General features: G+C 42.7%; 1 protein-coding gene across 1 annotated transcript in view; it reads right to left on the reverse strand.

Moving 5' to 3' along the window:
- PLG (plasminogen) overlaps positions 1 to 22319 on the reverse strand; it is a 330074-nt gene that overhangs the window by 226246 nt on the left and 81509 nt on the right. Inside the window, exon 5 of the mRNA XM_086927242.1 lies at positions 15983 to 16122. Within this exon, the coding sequence (XP_086783368.1) occupies positions 15983 to 16122 (140 nt within the window). The remainder of the gene's footprint in view (positions 1 to 15982; positions 16123 to 22319) is intronic.

A 22319-nucleotide genomic window follows, 5' to 3' on the forward strand; every position in this document is an offset into this window, starting at 1 on the left:
TGATCAATGGTGATGGCTCCATTATGCCACAAGGACGCTTTAGGAGGTAGGAATCATTCTTCTTTCAACAGATCATAACCATAACCTGGGTCGATTTTCAGACTGCATCCATTTCTGTCAGCATCAGATTATTGAAACTGGTTGAGGCTCTAGGGCCATCATAGAGGGCTGATAGGCCCTGAGTTCCTTTATAGAATCCCCATCATATTGTGATCCAGAGAGATGTTTCACTGTGTGAGCTCAAATGATTGGCCATTTGTGACAAATAATGGGCTCTGTAGTAAGTCCAAAAAAGAGGGAGGTCAGGCCATCGGAGTTTGTGGTTGCATGAAGTTTATTGAATGCTATCCTCAGAGCTGTCGAGTCCCACATGCGTTTGTGCACAGCCACATCAACCTGCCTTCGAGTTTTAGCAAGAATTTTTAAAGCGAGCATGCCAAATAGATAGTTACATTTGGGGGCCATCACCATCTTAATTGTTGGAATCTATCCCAGAGAGATAGCTGGAGTGACAGCCATTTGTCAAAGTCTGAATTTGCGGACACCAGCAGGGGTAAGATGTTTTCTTTAACTATAGTGCTAGGATCTCTGTGTAGCAGGATGCCCAGGTATTTCAGGCACTCAGTATCCAACTTGACCGGTAGGTGTGACAGGGAATGTTTAGAGTCTGGAGAGTCAGTGACATACCCTTTGTCTTATCCAGTTGATCTTATTGCTGGAGAAGTAAGCAAAGGAATCAACCAGACTCAGGAGCGCTGGGATGAACCTCCCGGGTTTGCTCTGCATCAGGAGGATATCGTCTGCATAAAGCTGGAGTTTAAGTTCCCCAGTCGGTGTCTGGATGCCGGTGATTTGCTTTGCTGATCTAACAACAATAACCAGTGGTTCCAGATCTAGAAAGGAACAGGAGCAGAGACAGCAGGCAGCCCTGTCACGTACTCTGGTGATGGTGAACAGGTCGTACAGGATGCCATGTTGATCATCGCTATGGGGGAGTAATAAGACCAGCGAACCATTTGGATGAAGAACGAGCCCACACCAAATCTTGATATAGTGGGGAAAAGGTATGGCCATTCAACTCTGTTGATGCCTTCTGTGCATCACGAGAAAGTAGGAGTTTGTCATTGTCATCATTCCTAGTAGACCTTAAGATGTGCCCCCGAGTCCGTAGGTGGTTACGAGATTATCCGAATGGAACAAAGTGGATCTGGTTGTCATGGGTCAGCAGTCTGATGTTGGGAGCCAGTCTAGTGGCCAGGATCATAGCCAGTATCTTCATATTGCAATTCAGTAGTGAGATGAGGTGAAAGTTGGCGCAAGATAGGTGATCCTTACCAGGGTTCAGAATAAGTAAGATTGTGCGTTCAGTTGAATTCTGGTCTGAGGGAGCTGGTAGCCTTGGTGTCCTGAAACATTCCCGTAAGGAGCCGGACAGTTTGGCCCTGTGTGGCCTGTAGAATAACAGTGAAATTTGTTTTCCCCATATTCAGGGCTTCAATGGCATCTGCAACTTTTTCCTCACTAATGTCCAATCATGTTCTTCCTGGATGTTCGCAGGCAGGGTGGGGAGATGGATGTCTGACATGAATATGTCTTCTATCATGGTGTCCAACGGATTTTCTGTTGTGTAGAGCATTGAGTAAAAAGGTGAAAAACACTTTAAAATATTCAGACGGTGAACCAGGACTTTGCAGGTGGTCCTGCGAATGGCCAAAGTCACTGATCAGGCATTCCGGTGCTTTAATTGCACGACTACTTGCCTTTGAGACTTCTCTTCACATTAGTAGTTTATCTGCTTATTGCAGGACAGCACGTTTTCTTTCAGCAGTATATAGACACTGTTGAGTTCATACTTCTTATTCATAAGCGTTCTCAACCAATCCAGGGTAGGGTGGACACAGTAGTCATCCTGGAGGACTGTAGGTCTGCCTCCAGAGCACTCTTCATTGTGGCAGCAATTGCTCTCACAATACCAATGAGTCAGTAGTAGACTTATTCAGTATCAGGTAGTTGTCTAGGAAAGCCATGAGGTGGACCCTTTCCTCCAGGGATTTAAGTTGAGTAATGTTCAGCCACCATGTCCAGGATGTAGGTAGAGTGAATTCTAAGTTGAGGGTGGGTGCAATAGAAGCATGATCAGACATCGTCACCACTCTAATGGTGCACAAAAGTGTTAGAGGCAAGGTTGCACTGTTAGACAAGAAGAAGTCCAGTCTAGATTCCAAGCCATAGGCTGGAAAAAGCTATGTGTACTCCAAGTTCGCAAGGTGTAGCAAGAAAAAAATCAACATTCAGGATATGATCCTCCATTAAGCCGTGGACTACTGCACTATCATTGTCACTTCTCATGTCAGGTCTTCCCATTTTGTTCAGGAAGGAGTTCAGAGCCAGGTTCCAGTCTCTGGCATTGATGATTTTTTTGGGAGCCGAACTCCACCATCAGTCTATAACGTTTTGCCTGCCATGCACGCCCTTGCATCCACGGACTACATCCTCCTCTGGAACCTGAACTTGAACCTCGAGAACAACAACGACACCAACTCCACCACCCTGCTCGAAAACCTCAGACTCAAACAGCTCGTCACAACTCCTACCCACTCCGCCGGACACACGCTCGATCATATCTTCTCCGCAAGTTCCCACGTCTCCTTCAGCCACACCACCGAACTCCACTGGGCTGACCACCGCTGTGTCCACTTCTCCTTTGATAAGCCCACCATGCACCACCACACCCAACAGCTCCCCGTCGTTGCTGGAGCAAAATCACAGAAGACTAGCTACATGCCGCCCTCGCCCGAAGACCACCCTCAGACCCCACCGACACTGACGCCACCGCCAGCTACCTCAGACGCTGGATCAAAGACTGCACCAACACCCTCGCCCGATCTAGAATTCCTCCCACAGTCGCAACAAGACTGCCAGCTGGTTCACTGCAGACCTCCAGACCTCCAAGCAAAATTGCTAACAGCTGGGGAGGAAAGGGTGCCTCAAACAGACACCAGAGAACCAAGCATCCCACAGGAACACCATGTGCCAACATCATCACCTCATCAGATCCTCCAAAAAGACCTCCTTCAAGGACTGCCTTGACAACAACACACACAACAGCAAAGAGCTCTTCAGCATTGTGAAGGAACTCTCCAACCCCAGCGCCAGCACCAACAACATCCTATCTTCGCAAGACCTCTGCAACTCCCTGGCCTCCTTCTTCCACCGCAAAGTCAGAGACATCCACAACAGCTTCGGCAACCAGGACTCCACGACAGCCAACAACACCTCCGACCCCTCGGCCTCCACCCACAGCAACCCCCTTCTCACCTGGACCAACATCAACGACGACGACACCATCAAAGTCATGAGCACCATCCACTCTGGCTCCCTATCAGACCTGTGCCCCCACCACATCTTCAACAAAGCCAGCGCCACCATCGTACCCCACCTCCGCAAAGCCATCAGCATCTACTTCGAGACAGTGACCTTCCCGGAGAGCTGGAAGCATGCTGAGATCAACGCCCTGCTCAAGAAGCCCAAAGCAGACCCCAAGGACCTCAAGAACTTCTGGCCCATCTCCCTGTTCCTGTTCCTGGCGAATTTAATCGAGAAAACTGTCAACAGCTGACCCGCTACCTAGAGGAGAACAACGTCCTAGACCCATCCCAGTCCGGTTTCCGCAGCAACTACAGCACCAAAACGGCCCTCAGCGCCGCCACCGACAACATCAAGGCCCTGCTGGAGATCGGCAAGACCGCGGACCTCATCCTCCTGGACCTGTCAGCCGCCTTTGACACTGTCTGTCACCGCACCCTATGCACCCGCCTCCAAGACGCAGGAATCCGAGGCAAAGCACTGGCCCGGACCACCTTCTTTATCTCCAGCAGAACATTGAGCATCCGCCTCCCTCCCTTCCGATCCGAAGCCACCAAGATCATTTGTGGCGTACTCCAAGGATCCTCCCTCAGCCCAACGCTGTTCAACATCTACATGGCCCCACTCGCCCACGTCGCCAGTCTGCACAACCTCAACATCATCTCCTATGCAGACGACACACAACTGATCCTCTCCCTCACCAAGGACCCTCTCACCGCCAAAACAAACCTCCATGAAGGTATGAAAGCCGTTGCTGAATGGATGTAGAACCGCCGTCTAAAGCTGAACTCGGACAAGACTAAGGTCCTCTTCCTCGGCTCCACGCCTTCGGCCTGGGCCGACTCCTGGTGGCCAACTGCCCTAGGAGCAGCTCCAACACCCACCGACCACGCACGCAACCTGGGATTCATCCTCGACTCTACACTCTCAATGACCAAGCAAGTCAACGCCATCTCATCCTCCTGCTTCAACACCCTCGCATGCTTCGAAAGATCTACAAGTGGAACTCCACCAACACCAGAAGAACGGTCACCCAGGCCCCTCGTCAGCAGCAGACTGGACTACGGAGCGCGCTCTACGCGGGAGCCCTGGCCAAACTGCTGAAACGACTGCATCGCATTCAGAACGCCTCTGCCAGCCTGATCCTCGACATCCCTCGACACAGCCACATCACACCCCACTTGAGAGGCCTGCACTGGCTTCCCATCAACAAGAGGATCACCTTCAAGCTTCTCACCCACGCACACAAAGCTCTCCACAACACCGGACCAGCATACCTCAACAAACGGATCAGCTTCTACACCCCGAACTGCTAGCTCCCCCTCGCCGACCTCGCCCTCGCCTCCGTCCCCCTCATCAGGAGAGCAACTCCAAGCGGCAGATCTTTCTCCTACCTAGCCGCCTGTCCTGGAACACCCTCTCCATCCTCCTACGGCAAACCAAAGACCTACTAACCTTCAGAAGGCTACACAAGACATGGCTGTTCGAACAGTAGGGGCACCCCCCCCCCCAGCGCCTTGAGACCCTCACAGGTGAGTAGCGCTCTTTACAAAAGCCTTGATCGATTGATTGAGCCAGGCTCATTTCGCACCCACAGGGTATAGACTGAGCCAACGATCATTGTCTGGCCCAGAACTTCACTTGTACGAAGATATAACGGCCACTGTCATTGGGCCAAGGCTTTATGATATGAACCAGCAGGCACTTATGGAATAGTATGGTCACTCTATTTTTCCTGGAAGTATTAGTATTGGGTTAGTTAGGGTTATCATCCATAACTGGTCCCATAGAGAAGAGGGATTGCCCTACGCAGTCTCATATGAGTTTAGCCGATTCCTCAGCTATGAGGTGCATTTCCTGCTTGGGAATGATGTTGTCCATCTGAGAACCTAGGAAAGAGAGCGTTTTCTTCCATTTAAATAATGGATCATGTGGTTCAAGTTGAGAGACCAAAGGGCCAGGTGCACTTTCCAATTTTGAGGCATAGTGTTTTACTCTGCAGGGATAGGAGCCAGAAAATCAGTTATGGAGACACTTGCAGTTAGGCAGGGATAATTAGGAGCATGGGACAGGGACAAGGATGCCAAGTACAACTTTCGTTCGGGGGTGGTGACAGACCACTTTGAGGGGCCACCACTCTGTAGGGTGAGGGTAAACCGGTTGCTGTTACAGCCCGATATGGGAGTTGGTCACACTGGACTCAGGGGAGTGTAGATCACGAATAGAAACCCCCCCAGGTCCGGGGTAAAGGACTTATAGAACTGAATGGTGAGGAGCTGCTCTAGAGAGTCGCCAGTGTTGATCACAGCGTAGGTCCGCCCACCCTCCCGGAATACTATTTTAAGCAGGTCCTACATAATGTGCATAGTTTACTTGACAATTTTTTTTTCTTCATTATAGCATTGGGATTCATTTTATTCCAATTTGTGTTAAAACAGCAATATTGTTAGATTATTATGCCACATAAAGCGCCTTTTCTTGTTGCATACTTAAGTCAACCCTCCGCAAAACGTGGTTATTTTTGCTAGTGGCCCTGAAATAATTTGGCCAAATCAAAGACAATTTTGTGGCGATGGCGTGGCTTGCGCGCCGCTTTGAGATTGCGGTTTGCGCTTGAGCTCTAAGGCGAACAGGGTCCGTCAGAGGTTTTCGGCGGTTTCCAGGTGCCCCATCTTCGTGGAAAGCCTCTCCCAGGTTTATGAAGTCGTCGTGTGCAGTTTGAGGGCATTTTCCTTCCTCTTCGAGCTGCTGCTCTCTGCATTTTATCGTTTTTAAGTGACGCTCGGTATTTTCACGAGCGGCCGCCATCTTGAATTCCTTTGATGACGGATATCGGAATTTCTCGTCAGACGGCAGCGCTACTGTTACAAACTTGCCAGGAATGCATGTGAGCAGATACTGTGGGTTTTCACTGCTTTTGTGATGTGCTTCAGCTGCTCAGTGCTACAATACCTCTCGGCTTCTGATTTATGAAAGTGTTCTACTACTATATGCAGGGGCATATCATAGGTGTGTTGAGTTTCCTCTTTTTTCCCATGTAAGTCCGCCATTATATATTGCTCTGCTTTGCTTGCTGAGAGTGCGCTCTGTTATTTTTGCCCAGTTATTTACTCACATTTTGTGTGAGCACCTCCTAATTCCTCTGGACTTTTGCTGGCCTCACTTACCTGAAGTGGTTTTATTTTTTCTCTTCTGTGCCTGTGAGCTCTATGGCTGCGAATATGGGCTTGTCACCGAATGCAAAAGACGCAAAGGACTCCAAAACCTCTCTTAAGAGGTTCAAACAATTATCTCCTACACCTGAGTCTTCTCAAAAGGACACCAATTCCACTCTGGAGACTATTCTGACGCGTCTGAATGATGTTCATGCCATTGCCCAGTCTACCAAGACTAACACATATTTGCTGCAAGTGGAGGTGTCAGCCATCAGAAATGACCTTAAGGCTCTCTCCCTTCGTGTTTCAGCCACGGAAACACGTATTAGTGGTGCAGCAGATACTATGCAAAAGCAATCTAGATCTCTTTGCCAATTAGAGCGCTCAATGGCGGCATTGCGGAGGGATCTCACTGAGCAAGCGGATCGTAACCGCAGATCCAACCTGCGCATTTTTGGCCTTCCTGAAGAAGTTGAGAAAGAAGCACTTTCTATGATTGATTTTTTATACCAATGGATTCCTTCTACTCTGCAAATTTCTTTCCAAAAAAACTTTGAGCTGGAACGGGCACATCGTGTCCCCACCTTTCGTTCTAAATCTGCCACGCAACCAAGAGCGATAGTTTTTAAGCCACTGCGTCACCAACATACGGAACAAATTTTGGCTCATATGCGGAAGGTTAAAGCTGTTTCCTGGAAAGGCCATCGCATTTCAATTTCTCAGGACTTTGCCAGAGACACGGTAATAAGGAGGAAAGGCTTTCTTAATCTCCGGAAACGTCTCTCTGAGATGAATATCCCCTTTTCCTTCTCTGGTCCTTCAAAATTCCGCATTACCTTCAAAGGTCGTTCCAGAATCTTCGATGAACCTGCTGATTTAGCCTCTTTTTTGGACAATCAGATGGAGCTGCAGATGGAACTTCAATTGGAGGCTTCGCTTGATCCTGGCTCCTCTGGCACCTGAGGTGGTTCCATATATCTGCAATGAGTTTTCTCTTTTCCAGATCTATTAAGTTTATCTTTTTTAGATCTGCGTAGTGGTCTTATTGTCCACTGTTGTTGGTGTTCTTTTGCTATTTTGTGTGTGGAGTTGTCAGCTAAGTTGTATGGTGTGTTTTCTTCTTTTCCTTATCTGCTCTCTTTTTATATCTCTATGATGTAGTCTATCACTATCTTCGGTATATCTTCTTTATCTGTCTTCTAACCTTTTTGTGGTATTGCTTTTTTCTATGTTGCCCTTAATCCTGATTGTTCTTTTAGTGCTTACCTGTCTTTTTTTCTCTTTGCTTGATCTTTGCCCGTGTCAGTTTTCGGTTCTTCTATTATCTCATTTTATGGCTTCTTTTATTACCTTCTCTTTTGTGTGTGAGACTTGGTCTTATTTCCCTCTTTTGATCTTCTTTTTCCTTTAACATCAATTAATGTTACTTCTATTGTCGTATGTTTATGTGGTCCTTTCGCCTGACGCTTCTCTCATGTTGTTTGGTCTTTAGTGTTTACACCATTGACTATTAACTGTATTGTTTTATAGATTGGTTATATAAATTGTTTCATAGATGCTTATTAATTACACTTATATATCTAGTGTTAAATTCTAATTATTGAATAATTAATTTATATATCTATCTCATGATAGTTTCATTGATTGGTTGCTTACCTATTATTATCAATTGCCTCTCTCTACTAGGTCTAAGCTATTCTATTTATTTTGCACTTTATAGTCTCCTGTTATCTTACTTTCTATTAATATATATTTGACATGTTCAGGCATTTTCAAATCAAATTAAATATAACAAGTTCTATATATTTAAAGGCAGTTAATTAATTGCTTATCTTTAGTTTTTGCATATTCATCTTCATGATATAGTGGTTTCTTGTATTTATCTAGCATGGTGCTTCATTGATTGTTATATTGACCAGCTTTTTGGTGCCTTTCTCTATTATGTCTCATTTATTTTCTTTATACTGCACCCTATAGTCTTCTTGAGAAGTTTATTTTCTTCTACTTATTCTTTCCTGATATTTATGATGATTGCTTCAACTTCGTTCTATTTAATCTTCGTCTACTTTTATGATGTTTTTGGTGTCTTCTTTGTTTATAATAAGATATATATAACTTAGAATTGCTATTGCATTTATTCTATTACATTTCTTTCTCTCTTCTACCTATTCCACTCTTTTATGGTATACTTTATATGCTACCTGTGTATTAACTTGGTATATGCGTGTTGACTTTATAGACTTACATGATGAATTGTTTTTGTAATACTCTAATGGTATTAGTTCATATTTCAGATGTTTCTTTCTCCTAATTAAGTATAATCAGTTATGTACTGTATTGGGGCTGTTGATATTGATTGTAATTACTCTTCGTGACGGTCCCCTTGCTCGCCTTCCCACGTTCCCCCTAGTATGAATTTGGTCTTTTTCAGACCTCCCCTGCTGGTTCTTCTCTCTCTTCTTTTTTCTCCTCTCTTGTCTCTTTTCTTTTTTCGGATTTCCCCCATGGATTCTCCCTCTTCGACGTTAATGTTTGATATCTGGATGCTTGTATTCGTGCTGGTTGTTTTCTGTTTTTCATCTATGGATTATGTTATCTTTTTCTATATATGTCTATGCCGGGTTTGAAGGTGTTGTCCCTTAATGTTAAGGGTTTAAATCATCCAGTGGAAAGATCAAAAATCTTAGATTATTGCAAATCTCTCTCTTCAGATCTAGTCCTTTTTCAGGAAACAAAGGTCTCTACCAGAGAGGCGCTATTCCTGAAGAAGGAATGGGTTTAAGATGTTGTCTGTTCCGATGCTTGTGGCAAAATAAATGGGGTCATTACTTTAATTTAAAAAAATTCAGGTTTATCCATACTCTCTTCTGATCACGATACTGAGGGTCGTTGGTTATTAACTAAGTTGTCTGATGGTAATGCTGATCTTTATGTTATGAATATTTACGCCCCTAACAAGGATGATCCGTCCTTTTGGAAAACGGTTACCAAAAAATTGAATGACACACCTCATTCTGGGAATCTTATCGTTGGTGGGGATTTTAATTTACCAATGGATCCCATTCTAGATAGGAATTCAGCTTTTCAATTTCGCCCTCCAAACTCCCACAAACAAATGCTTAACATGTGTTCCCTAACTCATCTTCAGGATGTATGGCGTCTTCACAACCCAACTGGTAGTGATTTTTCCTTCTTTTCTTCACCTCTTTCTACCTTTTCTCGTATTGATTATTTATTGGTTCACTCCTCTCTTGTTTCGTCTTCCTCCTCTCCGCTTATTCATCCTATTCTGATTTCTGATCATGCCGCGGTTACTTTTACATTGTTGTCCTTTGCTCCTAAATCAAGAGCTCGCTCCTGGAGATTAAATACAGAAATTTTGCATGATAATGCCCAGATTGATGTGTTCTCTAGTGCAATCAAAACCTTTTTCCTTGAGAATGAAGGCTCAGTTTCTTCCCCAATTGTCCTCTGGGATTCGTTTAAATGTACTTTCCGTGGCCAGGTTATTAAATGTTATGTTATAAGCTTATATAGCGCTATATCACCCAGAGGTATCTAAGCGCTGTCTTGCATGTCAAAAAGGAATGCTGCTATTAAAAAAGAACTTACAGATCTAGCAACTGAAATAAAAAATCTGGAATCTACCTTTAGACATTCTAAGGATAAATCTTGCCTACAGTTACTCAAGCAATTAAAGTACACATATAATACTATAGTTACCAAAAGGGCCCATATTGGGGTTCAGGCTCAGAAATCCAAAATGCTATTGTTAAAATATCGAGCTGGGAAGATTCTCGCGGCTACATTAAAATTTCAGGATTCCTCCTTTAAGTCTTCTCAAATCTCTTCTATTAATGATCACCTTGGTTCTAAAAAATTTCAGACTGGGGAAATTCTCGAAGTCTTTCGTGATTTCTATAATAACTTATATACCCCTTCTAATCAGGCCTCTTTTGAGCAGTGTCAGGACTTTTTGAAATCTGTCCCGGTGAAGTCGGTATCCGTGGAAGATAGCAATTTTTTAAATAGTCCGATTACTCCTGAAGAAATTATTGCCGCAATTAAAGCCACTCGTTCTGGAAAAGCTCCAGGGCCTGATGGCTACCCTATTCTGTTTTATAAAACTTTTCTTCCTGTGATTGTTCCCAAGCTTCAATCTGTCTTTGATGCTTTTATTAAGGATGGGTCTGTTTCTGGCACGGCAGCTGATGCTACCATTGTAGTGATTCCAAAAGAGGGAAAAGATCATTCAGATCCCAAAAACTTCCGTCCTATTTCCCTTCTTAACAAGGAGGCTAAGATTTTTGTTAAAATCTTAGCCAAGAGATTAGAATTCTTCATTCCTAAACTGGTACATCCCTCTCAAATGGGTTTTGTAAAGGCCGTCTTGCGCGTGATAATATACGTACATTTTGCCATATTCTCGGATCAGCTAAACGTTCTCATCTCCCAGCCGCGGCCTTGGCTCTTGATGCTGAAAAGGCCTTTGACAAGGTTTCTTGGCCTTTTCTTCGTGCTGTCTTGTGTGCACATAATCATGGTGACTCCTTTATTAATATGGTCATGTCCCTCTACTCTCACCCTAGAGCTAACATTAGAGTCAACGGTGCTACGTCGTCCTATTTTAATCTTTGCCAGGGTACCAGACAGGGTTGTCCTTTATCTCCACTATTGTTTTTATTATCCATTGACCCTCTCCTCAGATTGATTGAGCTACACCCAGACATTAAAGGTTTTTCTCTTGGTCCTCATCGTATTAAAACTGCTGCGTACGCGGATGATGTCCTTATTTTCTCAGATGATATTGCCTTGGCTATCCCTGCTATCTCGGATACGATTTCCCTTTTTTCGAAGGTTTCAGGGTACACCTTAAATAAGGATAAGACTGAGATGTTCCCCTTGAATGCCTACTGTTTCTCTACGCATATGGGCTCTGCTGGTTTTAAATGGCAGTCTAAGCAATTAAAATACTTGGGTATCTATTTTTGCTCTACCTTATATGCTACAATTGCCTATAATGAAACCCAGACTATTTTTAAAGTACGGCGTATTTGGACACTTGGTCTCCGAAACACATTTCCTGGTGGGTTCGCCTTCAGACCCTCAAAATGATGATTACACCTATTATTAATTTTGTATCCTCTATGCTCCCGGTAAAGTTATCGGATTCCTTCTTTCATGAAATTGATGTTCTGACCTCAAAATTTTTATGGAATGGTAAACGGGCTAGAATTGCCTATAAATTCTTGCGGAAGCCTTATGATATGGGAGGATGCAATCTTCCTGATTGGGAAAAATACCAAACTGCCTTTTTGGCGTCTCAAGGTGCTCTATGGTTCTCTTATCCCCCTATTCATGTTCCTTCCTGGTTGTTAATAGAGCAGGAATTGGCTTCTCCATTACCGACTGCCTCCTTTTGCACTGCGTCTACCTTGTCCATCCCGTTCTCCCGCTCTATTATTCTAGATACTCTTGCTGCGGTCCGGAAGGTAGACAAGAAAGTGGCGATTCCAGTTCACAAATCTAGGTGGTTGTCTATTTGGCGGAATTCTAAAATTAAAATTAATATTGATCCTTCTCTGATATCTTATTGGGCTGCTAAGGGGATCTCGCTTGTTAAACATCTTTATGGTTCTAATAATGAGCCACTACCTTTTTCCTCCTTAGCTCAACAACATTCTTTAACTAATTTGGATTTTTATACTTTTCTCAAAACCAAAGTAGCACTTGCTAAGGTGCGTCTTCATCCTACTTCTCCTACGATTACTCTCTTTCAAATATCGACTAAATCTGGTCACGTAGCCTCTAAAATCTATAAATTTTTATCAACTGTTTCATTACCTACTCATACGGTTGCTCAACAAAAATGGTTGCACCATTTTGATCATGGTGTTACTGACCATATTTCTTCAGACACCTGGCAGATGATTGGTAAACTTTCTCTTCGCAATAAAATCGCCCCATCGTTAATGCAATCTAAATTTTTCTTCGTCAACCTTCTTCATTGGACTCCTGTTCGTTTACATTCGCTCAATCTCAAAGAAGATAACCTATGTTGGAGCTGTGGCTTATTGACAGGTGACTTTCCGCATATGTTTTTTGAATGCTCCTTCCTCCAACCCTTTTGGGACCTCATTCACAAACACCTCATGCTCATCTTTGGTATTAAGTTTCAACTCTCTTTCCCATTAATTCTATTAGGTCCATTAGCTGCCCCAGTCCCTCTCCCCTTGGATTCCATGGAATTACAGCTGTTGGATCTCCTATTGGCTATTGCAGTGAAAGTAATTGTTATGGAATGGAAATCCTTTACCTCTGTTTCTTATCATACTTGGTGGTCTTGGGTTTCCTTTTTACTGAGTGCTCATACCTCGGTCGATCATGCTCACCTTTCTCCATCTATTGCTAGTGAAGTTTGGAATGCTCTGGATAACTATATGGATTTGTCATCAAAAGGATTGGTTGACCAATATCCCTTCAATTTGTCTGGTTGAATGGCATCTTGTTTGTCGGGTTAGTTCGTTGGAAATCCTTCTCTCCTTTCTTCTCCTCCTTCTCTGTCTTCTCTCCTTTTTCCATCTTTTCCCTCTTTTTCTCTTTCTTTCTTCTTTCTTCTCTCCTTTCCTCTCTTCCCCTGATTATACCAGCTGATAGTGATACTCTTGATTGTGGACTCTGCCTAAGCTACTTACTTTATCTTAATTAATTCATTTTTCTGTTTTTGGCAGACTACTTTTGTTTATGGATGTATTTGCTACGACTCATTTTTGAATTTCAGCTTCTGATTGCTTTTTATCTGTTATCAATTGTATCACTTATACTTGTATTCTGTATCTTCATTTGCTTCTTTATAATAATAAAATTCTTTTGAAATGAAAAAAAAAAAGACAATTTTGTGGCTCAGAATTGTGATGTGACATGGAAGGGACTCTCTATTCCACTCTTCTTTGATTTAAGCGAATTTGTTACTAAGAAGAGACATTCCCCTTGAGTATCAGTTCTGATCTTTCAAATAAGACACCCATGACAAATTCTGTCTTTCAGTGGATAATATCCTAGCAAGTAAATACTGGCATGAAGGACACAATAATAGTCAGTGAGATATTACTATATTATTTCATGTTCTGCTTCACTGAACGGGGGACGCCTTTTGGCTAGGTTCATGCTTTAAAATGCAATATACATATATACCTACATTTCTGAAAGCTTTTGATACCTTTCAATGGACTAAGGAAGAATAAAAAGTAACCATTGTACAAGGTGTTGTTGATGATCTTTTTTAGTACACCCATGTACTCAGAAGAATTTGGAAAATGTTGGCCTTAATGAAGTCAGCTACAGTGTCTCAATCTCAACTGATTTGTGAGCTGTGGGGAAAGCAAAAAATACTGATTCACAAAGGCAAACTTACTCTTCTGAGTATGTTTGCTATGTTTAGGTATTTACAAACTGCGTGCATATTTTTACGACGATGCACTTCCTATACTTATGTAGTCGAAATTCTCAGCACTTGGAGGCGCCGCAATTGGGATGGAGAACTCGACACACGAGTCATACAACTCCTCACGTAGTTTGAGAATACCTGCTGGCAGTAAACTTAGACAAAAGTGTAAGTTCACCTTTGTAAATCAGGCCCCCGGAAGATTTTCTGTTCCAAGATGTTCAGTGAATTCAACATCTAGGAGCAGGAAATCATCAAAGATTAACAAGGCCTGCAGCACTCCCCTGATCACCTGGTAAGAAGTCACAAGGAGGACCTCAAGGATGATGCAGAGTTGAGACAGCTGGAACCCGAACTCCTCAATTATCTGACTCAGTGGTTCTTTTTATGCAGCATGAGAGGTAAAGAGGCAAAACTCCTTTCACAATAGCTAAATTTCAAAGTGTCAGCACTAGAAAAGGGGCCCAAACTACTCTCCTCCAGAGTCTAAGGTGGCTCTGTTGGGAGAAGGGCCTGGATCTTGATGGATAAACACCAGCAGGCCAAGCTGGCAGATCTCACTGGAAGGCCGGAGCAATGTTTGTAGGGGTGTGAAAGGGTGAAGAGGTGTAGCTCCAAACTTTGGTGGGCGGTTAGGAGGCTCAATGCGGGCTCGGTTGAGTGATGCCAAATGGAGCCAGTCCACTGGCTGTCCTGGGTGGCTTTACAGCAGCAGGAATGTTTTCCCGCTGTTGAAAATGGCCACTTAAATTGTCAAATATTTTGCAATTCTTGATACTGATAAGAGGTTTAATCCAAGGATTAACAGACGCATAATCTACTGTGACGTTTGTTTGGTGGGTATACCTGCAAAGATGACCTTGAAAGCGTGACCTTTTATTCTTCCCCAGTTTACCCATTTCCCACGGTACTGCAATCCTGGAATGGATCGCAGCATCAAAAGAGGATGGGGCTGGAAATCATCCCCCAGATGCATCAAGAACCCATTTTGCTATTCCTTATTAGCGAAAAATAACGATTCGCTATTAAGGAATAACAAAATGCAATGCATGAAGAAATCACAAAAAAAAATCGATTTCTTAAAATTCCTTAATTGCGATTCGCAATTAAGGAATACCTCCCCATTCATTCCTATGGGCCTAGAGGCCCATAGGAATGCATGGGAAGACATTCTCAATTTGCGAATCCCAATTAGCGAATTGCAAATTGAGAATGCGATTTCAAGGGTGCAGGGGTGTCCAAAGGACACCCTGTTGCACCCCTGAAATTGATCTGTGCACATGTTGCGCACACACATGCCCTTAGGCCATGTGTGTGCGCAACTTGAAACTTTTGAAAAATGCACTTTAGGGCATTTTTCAAAGTTTTTGCAAATTACCTTGAAGTTCAACTTCATGGTAATTTGCGAGCCCTATTAGCGAAATCGCTATTTTTTAAACTTTAATGCATTGCCTTTAAGGAATCTCAATTTGAGATTCCTTAAATGCAAGTAATCGCAATTTTTGCATTTGGGATGATGCATCTCAAATGCAAAAATACCGGTCGCAAAGGGGCAGATTCTGAGAATCTGCCCCTTTGCGAGCGGATTTTACCTTGATGCATCTATGCCCATGTGTCTTAATTACAACACCCCCTAGGAAAGCTCAGCCCACTCACCAACTACCAGTGTTGAACAGAAGTCTGTGTGTTGCTGCCAAGGAACACAAACCATCCATCCCATATCCCCTGGGTTCATAGTTTTCATCCACATAGAATCCACCACCCATTCTGTAATAAGGGCCAATAAGTGGTAATGTTTTTCTACGGGAAAACCAAAGCAACACACATTTCTAGAGCTCTTTTTGGATTTAATTGTACATTAAAGATATTACTCTCAATATCATATTGGAATTTTTTAGGGTTTTTACATTTGAAAATCATCTAATAATGTAAATCGAATTACATCTCGACATCAGGGCCAACAAACAATGTACACCTTATGCACTGCTCCAGTTCAGTCATTTATTTCTTAGGTTACCTTCACATTCTTGGATATCACAGTAGTCGTATCTGAGAGCGGGGTCAGTGGTGTAGCACCAAGGCCCTTTCGGATCAGAGTCTGGGTTTCGGCAGTAGTTTGACTCTAGACCCGCATTAGGAAATTTTTCTGGAGTAATGCTATGAAAAACAAAAATACAGTTATAGGTAAGCCAAGGAGGTAAAAGTGAAATAGTAAAAAAGCAAGGATGCACATCGAAATTTCGAGTTTTTTTTATCAAGCCACAAAAATACTGAATATTGAATTGAGCAACATGATCATATTAAAATCATAGGTACTAATACCAGGTATGCGTGGCTTGACAAATGCAAAACAGCCACACCTAGCAAATCACAATAGTTCTCTGCAATAAAAAGGTTTACAAGCAGTGATAGAGGCAGTGCCTTCAGAATGTTCAGATGTTTGAGGAGACCTTCACCGGCAATAAGGGAAGCACATCATGATTGGAGGAGTCGCCCCACAAATACAGTGCCCAGTCCTATAGGTCACAACTCCAAAAAACACAAATTAGAGAAAATACAGAGGGGAGATGCAAACATAGTGAAGGTCCACATCAGAAATCACACGAAGGAGAATGTAAGGAATTACATCTATTCAGCCTGTAAAAACGAGGGGGGCAAATGATGCGACAGAGAAATGTAGCGAAGGAGATCAGCAAGTTCAACTGCAAGTGTGACCCTAGGCATGTGTTCCTCAAAAAGTCCCCGAATTAACACAGGGAAAGTCTTCCTCACTCACAAGTGGGTGGAAGTCAGTACTAGAGAAGCTTTGCAGTGGTAGATGCATAACTAGCAACAGAATTTAGACAAGCATTTGCAATGCAATAGGTCTCGCATTTACGAGAGTTTGAGCTATTTGCATTGTAAATGAAAATGCCTTTTATTTATGTGTTGTTTTTAAAACAGAAAAATAAAATGCATTGTAACTTCCAATGCCAATAGCTTAAACTCTTGCAAATGCGAGACCTATGACATTGCAAAAGCATTCGGAGAGAGGTGTCCTGACAAAGCTATTTGAGAAAATAGTGCTCGGAGACTGTAATTAAAGAATACGAGTAACAACACACGTAACAGGGGGTGTCGCCATGGAAGGTTACAAAATGAGACAAGACAGTACTAAGGAGGGACTACTAAGGCTATTGACCAATGAACAGCCACAGTTATAGTGGACAATGACACACGCCAATGAAAAATATGGGCGGAGAGTGAGCAGAGCTTCAAGTCCCCACCTGAATACAGAATGCCTTGCAGAGCAGAGCAGCGCATGCATTGCTCAGGCTCAACCTAAAACAGCTTGGGACACACACAACACAGAGTAAAGGCTGACTTTCAGACAAAGGGCCTGGCTTAAAGATTGGATTACTTTAAAATCCAGTGGCTGTGGTAAACTTGCTCCTAGAGGGGTTACTGTCGGTAGAATTTGGGCTACCATCTTGTAGTATGGTGGTAAACGTAATGGGGCAACCCGGTGTCCCTCAGAACCTGGATATACGTATTAAAGTAAACAATGGTTCTGTCGGGGTTTTCAATTGTTAGGGCAAGTAGCTACAGCTTACTTATAACACATATCAATGATTTGAAAATGAAGAAGAAATATATAACACACACTAAAATTAGAATTCAATAATATGTTCAGAAAAAATCTGATAATTATGGCTGTCGCAATTTACAATTTCAATTGTGATATGAAATACGTGACTTTGGTGAAAAAGTGACATGTGGTGGTTGGTGATAAAGACAGTACACTATATACAGAAACAATTGAGCATGCAATAAAGAGGAGGGGAGAAAGATTTTTTCGTATGTCCTTGTTATTTTAGCACATATGCTTCAGGATCCAAAGACAAATAAGACTGTGATTGTGAGCGTTGTGTAGACATATGCAGTACGCTGACGTTTTGACTCCGTAGGTTGTGCAAAAGTGAAATGCGTCAAGGATGGGTCTTCTTCAGGACAAGAGGGGGGATTAGCAGCCTAAAACAGATTCTTTGGTATCTCTGCAAATTATCAAAAGCCTCCTAGTCAAATATGGGTTTAAGAATAAAACCATATATACCTCCATTGTGTATGTCATTTTGCTTAACCTGAGGTGGCCATTTTCATGTTAACAATGTCTTCTGCTCATGAAAATAAGTTTTATCAGCCGTGGCCCGTGCAGGTGAGAGCAGTGGGGTGGTGGGGCAGGGTGGTGTGGGATATTGACAAATGACCACAAGGGAAAATTAATTATTTATTTAACTTTCCCTCATGGTCATTTGTCGAATCCACCCCCCCCCCCACCCAACCCGGGCCCATCACTCTTGCCTGTATGGACCGTGGCTGAGTTTTGTGCTTGAAACTAAAGCAATATATGGGTGGAGGCGATTATGTAGACCTCAAAGCACAATGGATTTCAGGCATTATTCACTTAAAAGGCAAAATGTGTGGGCGTTGACAAAAAGATACATGGTTTCCTTATGCATGCGTCCATAGCCTGATAGCAGTGGAGAATCTACCTACTATTTGCTCATGTCTCCATTGACTGAAAAATGCTGAGCGTCTATTTGCATTGCGATGCTCACTCTCAGGTGAGTTGGACTATAACATATAATCCCTCAATAAATAAGCTATCTAAATGTTTGTGGTCAATCTGCAAAATAAATTAATTTCCAAACAAATAGGGCCTACCATTCTTTGATGAAAATGATTTTCTTTGAAGTCTTCTTCAGATAAACACTACTTGTTTGCCTTCTCTCCAGTCATGAAGGTGAGCCATGGCTCCCCTGTATTGTGTGGGCTCTGTGCTTCAATAATGATTCTTTATGAGGGGCGTGGCTTGCGTGCCGCGACGTGATGGCGGCCCTTGAGTAGCTCCGGGGCTTCGGTGGCTGTCGGGACAATTTAGGTCCCCTTCCAATGCTGCCTACCAGTTTCAAAGTGGATTCTCGGAGGTCGGAAATTGCCGGGAATGGAATACACGCTTTCCGACATTTGGAGCGTCAGGAGAGCTGTGTTTTGGCTTTTTGAGGAGTCCTGAGTCTCGGAGGCTGGAGCGGCTGCCATTTTATGGTGTGACGACGCTCGGTTTCTCTCCCTCATGAGCCAGTGACGACTCCTTCCATATACAGGCACAAGTTGATTAAGGTGACTTTTTTCAGATATTTATCGCTGCCTATGACCCAGTTATCTTCTGTTTGCTGCATAACCACTCCAGAGTGTTGTGAATATTTTTGACGTCTCTGGAAATATTAGCTGCCCCTTACTGGATTTTTGAACTACACTTTTGACCTGCATGTCTCAAATGCTTCAGTGCTATTTTCTTCAATAACTATTTTTCTTCCTGCTTGTGTGCTGTACCTACTTTACTGGCTGTGCTTTTTCTATCTTTTTTGGAGTCCCTACTGCGATTTAGTGCTCTTTTAATATTGGGATACCCAACCTTTTCTGCTTCTTCTCTGCTACTTTATCGCGGTGGCAGATATCTCTTATGGCTGATATCATGGGTCCTCCCTCTACTAATAAGGACTCTAAAGGTGCGCTTAAGAGGCCGAAGCAAACTTCTCCTACCCCAGAGTCCTCTCAGAAGGAGGCGAGCACTACTTTGGACACCATTTTGGCACGTCTTAATGCTGTTCATGATATTGCGCAATCCACTAAAACTAACACTGACTTGCTGCAGGTTGAAGTGGCGGCTATTAGAAATGATTTCAAAGCATTGTCTGTGCGTGTTTCGACTGCGGAGACACAGATTAGTGATGTAGAGGACTCTGCACGGCAGCCTTCCAAACATTTTCAACAAATGGAACGCTCAATGGCGGCGTTGCGGAGGGATCTCACGGAGCAGGAAGACCGCAATCGTAGAAGTAACCTGAGTATTTTGGACCTGCCTGAGGAGGTGGAAAAGTCGGCTCCTTCAATGGTTGATTTTTTACATCAGTGTTTTCCCTCTACTCTACAAATTTTCTTTCAAAGAGACTTTGAAATTGAACGGGCTCATCGAGTGCCAACGTTTTGGCCCAAGTCTTCCACACAACAGAGGGCGGTAATTTTTAAGCCACTGCGTCACCAACACTCGGAACAAATTCTGGCACATATGAGGAAAATTAAGACGGTGTCTTGGGAGGGTTCATCGGATTTCTATTTCACAGGATTTTGCTAGAGATACAGTGATTCGTCGGAAAGGTTTTCTCAATATACGGAAGCGCCTGTCAGACATGAATATTCCTTTTTCTTTTGCTGGTCCCTCCAGATTTCGTATTACCTTCAAGGGGCGGTCAAGAATTTTTGATGAACCTACTGAGCTCTCTGCCTTTCTTGACAATCAGTCTGAAACTCAGATGGACTCCTCTTCTTCTCCGGGTACCTCAGGTACTCTAATTCTTCTGGATTGTTTTGATAACCTTAATTCTTAAATGGCGTTGCTTCCAGTTTCTCTGGACATATTCTATTTGTTCTTTGTTGGTTTGTCTCATTTTGTGTTCTTTTGTGCTTTATATATTTCCATTATTTCAGTGATCCGTTTCTGCAGGTGATTCTTCTTCTCTCTCATTTCGCTTCTTCTTCTTGCGTTGTTTGCTGCGTATATCTACTCTTTTGTTGGTAAATACGTGGTTTGGCTTTTGTCTAGTCAGTTCTTTTTTTTTCTCATCTTTTATGATGTTTTTTATTCCTTCATGCATTTCTGCTAGTCTAATGTTGTTGGTATTGTCGGCTTGATTTTTTTTTTTTTTCTCTTTGTAGTATTTTAGGTGCTGGTTGTTTCGTCCATTTTCTCTTAGACCTTGGATATTTTGTCTCTCGTTGATTCTATTTTTTCTGTTCGTATATTTACCCGTCTTCTCTTTTACGTGACTTCCATGTAGTTTTTGAGTATAGTCTCTACACCTAATTGTATGTTCCGTTGTCCGCTATTGGGAGTCTCTTTGTTGTTCTATATTTGTCGTACTTATTTATAGTTTTTTTTTATTTTTTTATTTTTTTGTATATAGGATCTATTGTATAGTGTTTTTTGCTTATTTATTAAGTGGGATTGTTTATGAGGGTTCTTTTTTCCTTCTACGCATAGCGTTATACCTTTTTCTCTTTTTGATAATGTTCTATTTATTGCTATTCCTACTTCATAGGTATTTATGATGTTCTTATTACAGTATTTAGCATGATTCTATTTTGCCTAACTCATTAGGCATATTTAGTTTATACCATAGGTCTATGCTTCTAGCAAATAGTAAACAGTTTTTCTCAGTAGGTAGTTCTTCATTTCTTAATATTCCTTGCTTGAATTTCTTCATAATTTTTTTTGGCTCAGTATGTAATGTGTTTTTTATGCCTTTATTTACCTAACCTGGAGATGTCACGTTACCTTTTATCCTCCAATTTACGAGGTATTTAATATTATAGTGCATATTTCCTCTGCTTCTGTACCTTTTTGTATGTTCCCCTGGATAACATGAGGTGGGTGGTCTTACTCTTCCATGGTTAGTTCCCAGGTGCCCCACTGTTTGCCTCCTCCATGTCCCCCCTGGCATAATGGTGGTCCTTTCTAGACCTCCCCTTGTGGATCTTTCTCTTTTTCTCTTCTCTCTCCTTTCTCTTCTTTCTCTTTTTCTTTTCCTTTCCTTTCCTTTTCTTTTCTCTTGCTATCTTGTGCCTCTTGGATCTTCTGTGGGTGCGTTATTTTTTTGTTATTGGTCGGTGATGTATTCTTTTTGTTGCCATTGTGATTGTTTCATTTGCAATGTTTTTATGGTTGAATGACGCCTGGTTTGAATGTGGTTTCCCTTAACCTCATAGATGCTATTAAACATTCCTCCCCAGTGCTGCGCTGTCCATTGGAACTAGTGCTGAATGGACGTCCAATGGTCGTGCGCAGCACTGGGGAGGTAGTGCTGCCGTCGGCCAATGCACCGAGGCAGCACTTAAGGGGTTAATGTTAAGGGATTGAATCATCCGGTCAAGAGGGCTAAAATTCTAGATTATTGTAAATCTTTATCTGCGGACTTGGTTCTGTTGCAGGAGACGAAAGTTTCCCGTACAGAGGCTCTGTGGTTGAAGAAGGACTGGGTTCTGGCTGTGGCTTGTTCGGATGCCCTTGGCAAAAAGAATGGTGTGATAACACTTATATCTAGGAAGTCTGGGTTATCGATTCTTTCTACTGAACAGGATTCTGAAGGCCGATGGCTTCTATCTAAGCTATCTGATGGGGTTTCAGATCTTTATGCTATGAATATTTACGTGCCGAACAATGATGATCCTCTTTTTTGGCAAAAGATTATTAAAGTACTTGCCCGCACACAACATAATGGCAATCTAATAGTTGGTGGTGATTTTAACTTGCCTTT

The sequence above is a fragment of the Lissotriton vulgaris genome, chromosome 6 (genome assembly GCF_964263255.1).
Source record: "Lissotriton vulgaris chromosome 6, aLisVul1.2, whole genome shotgun sequence".
Classification (NCBI taxonomy): Eukaryota; Metazoa; Chordata; class Amphibia; order Caudata; family Salamandridae; genus Lissotriton; species Lissotriton vulgaris.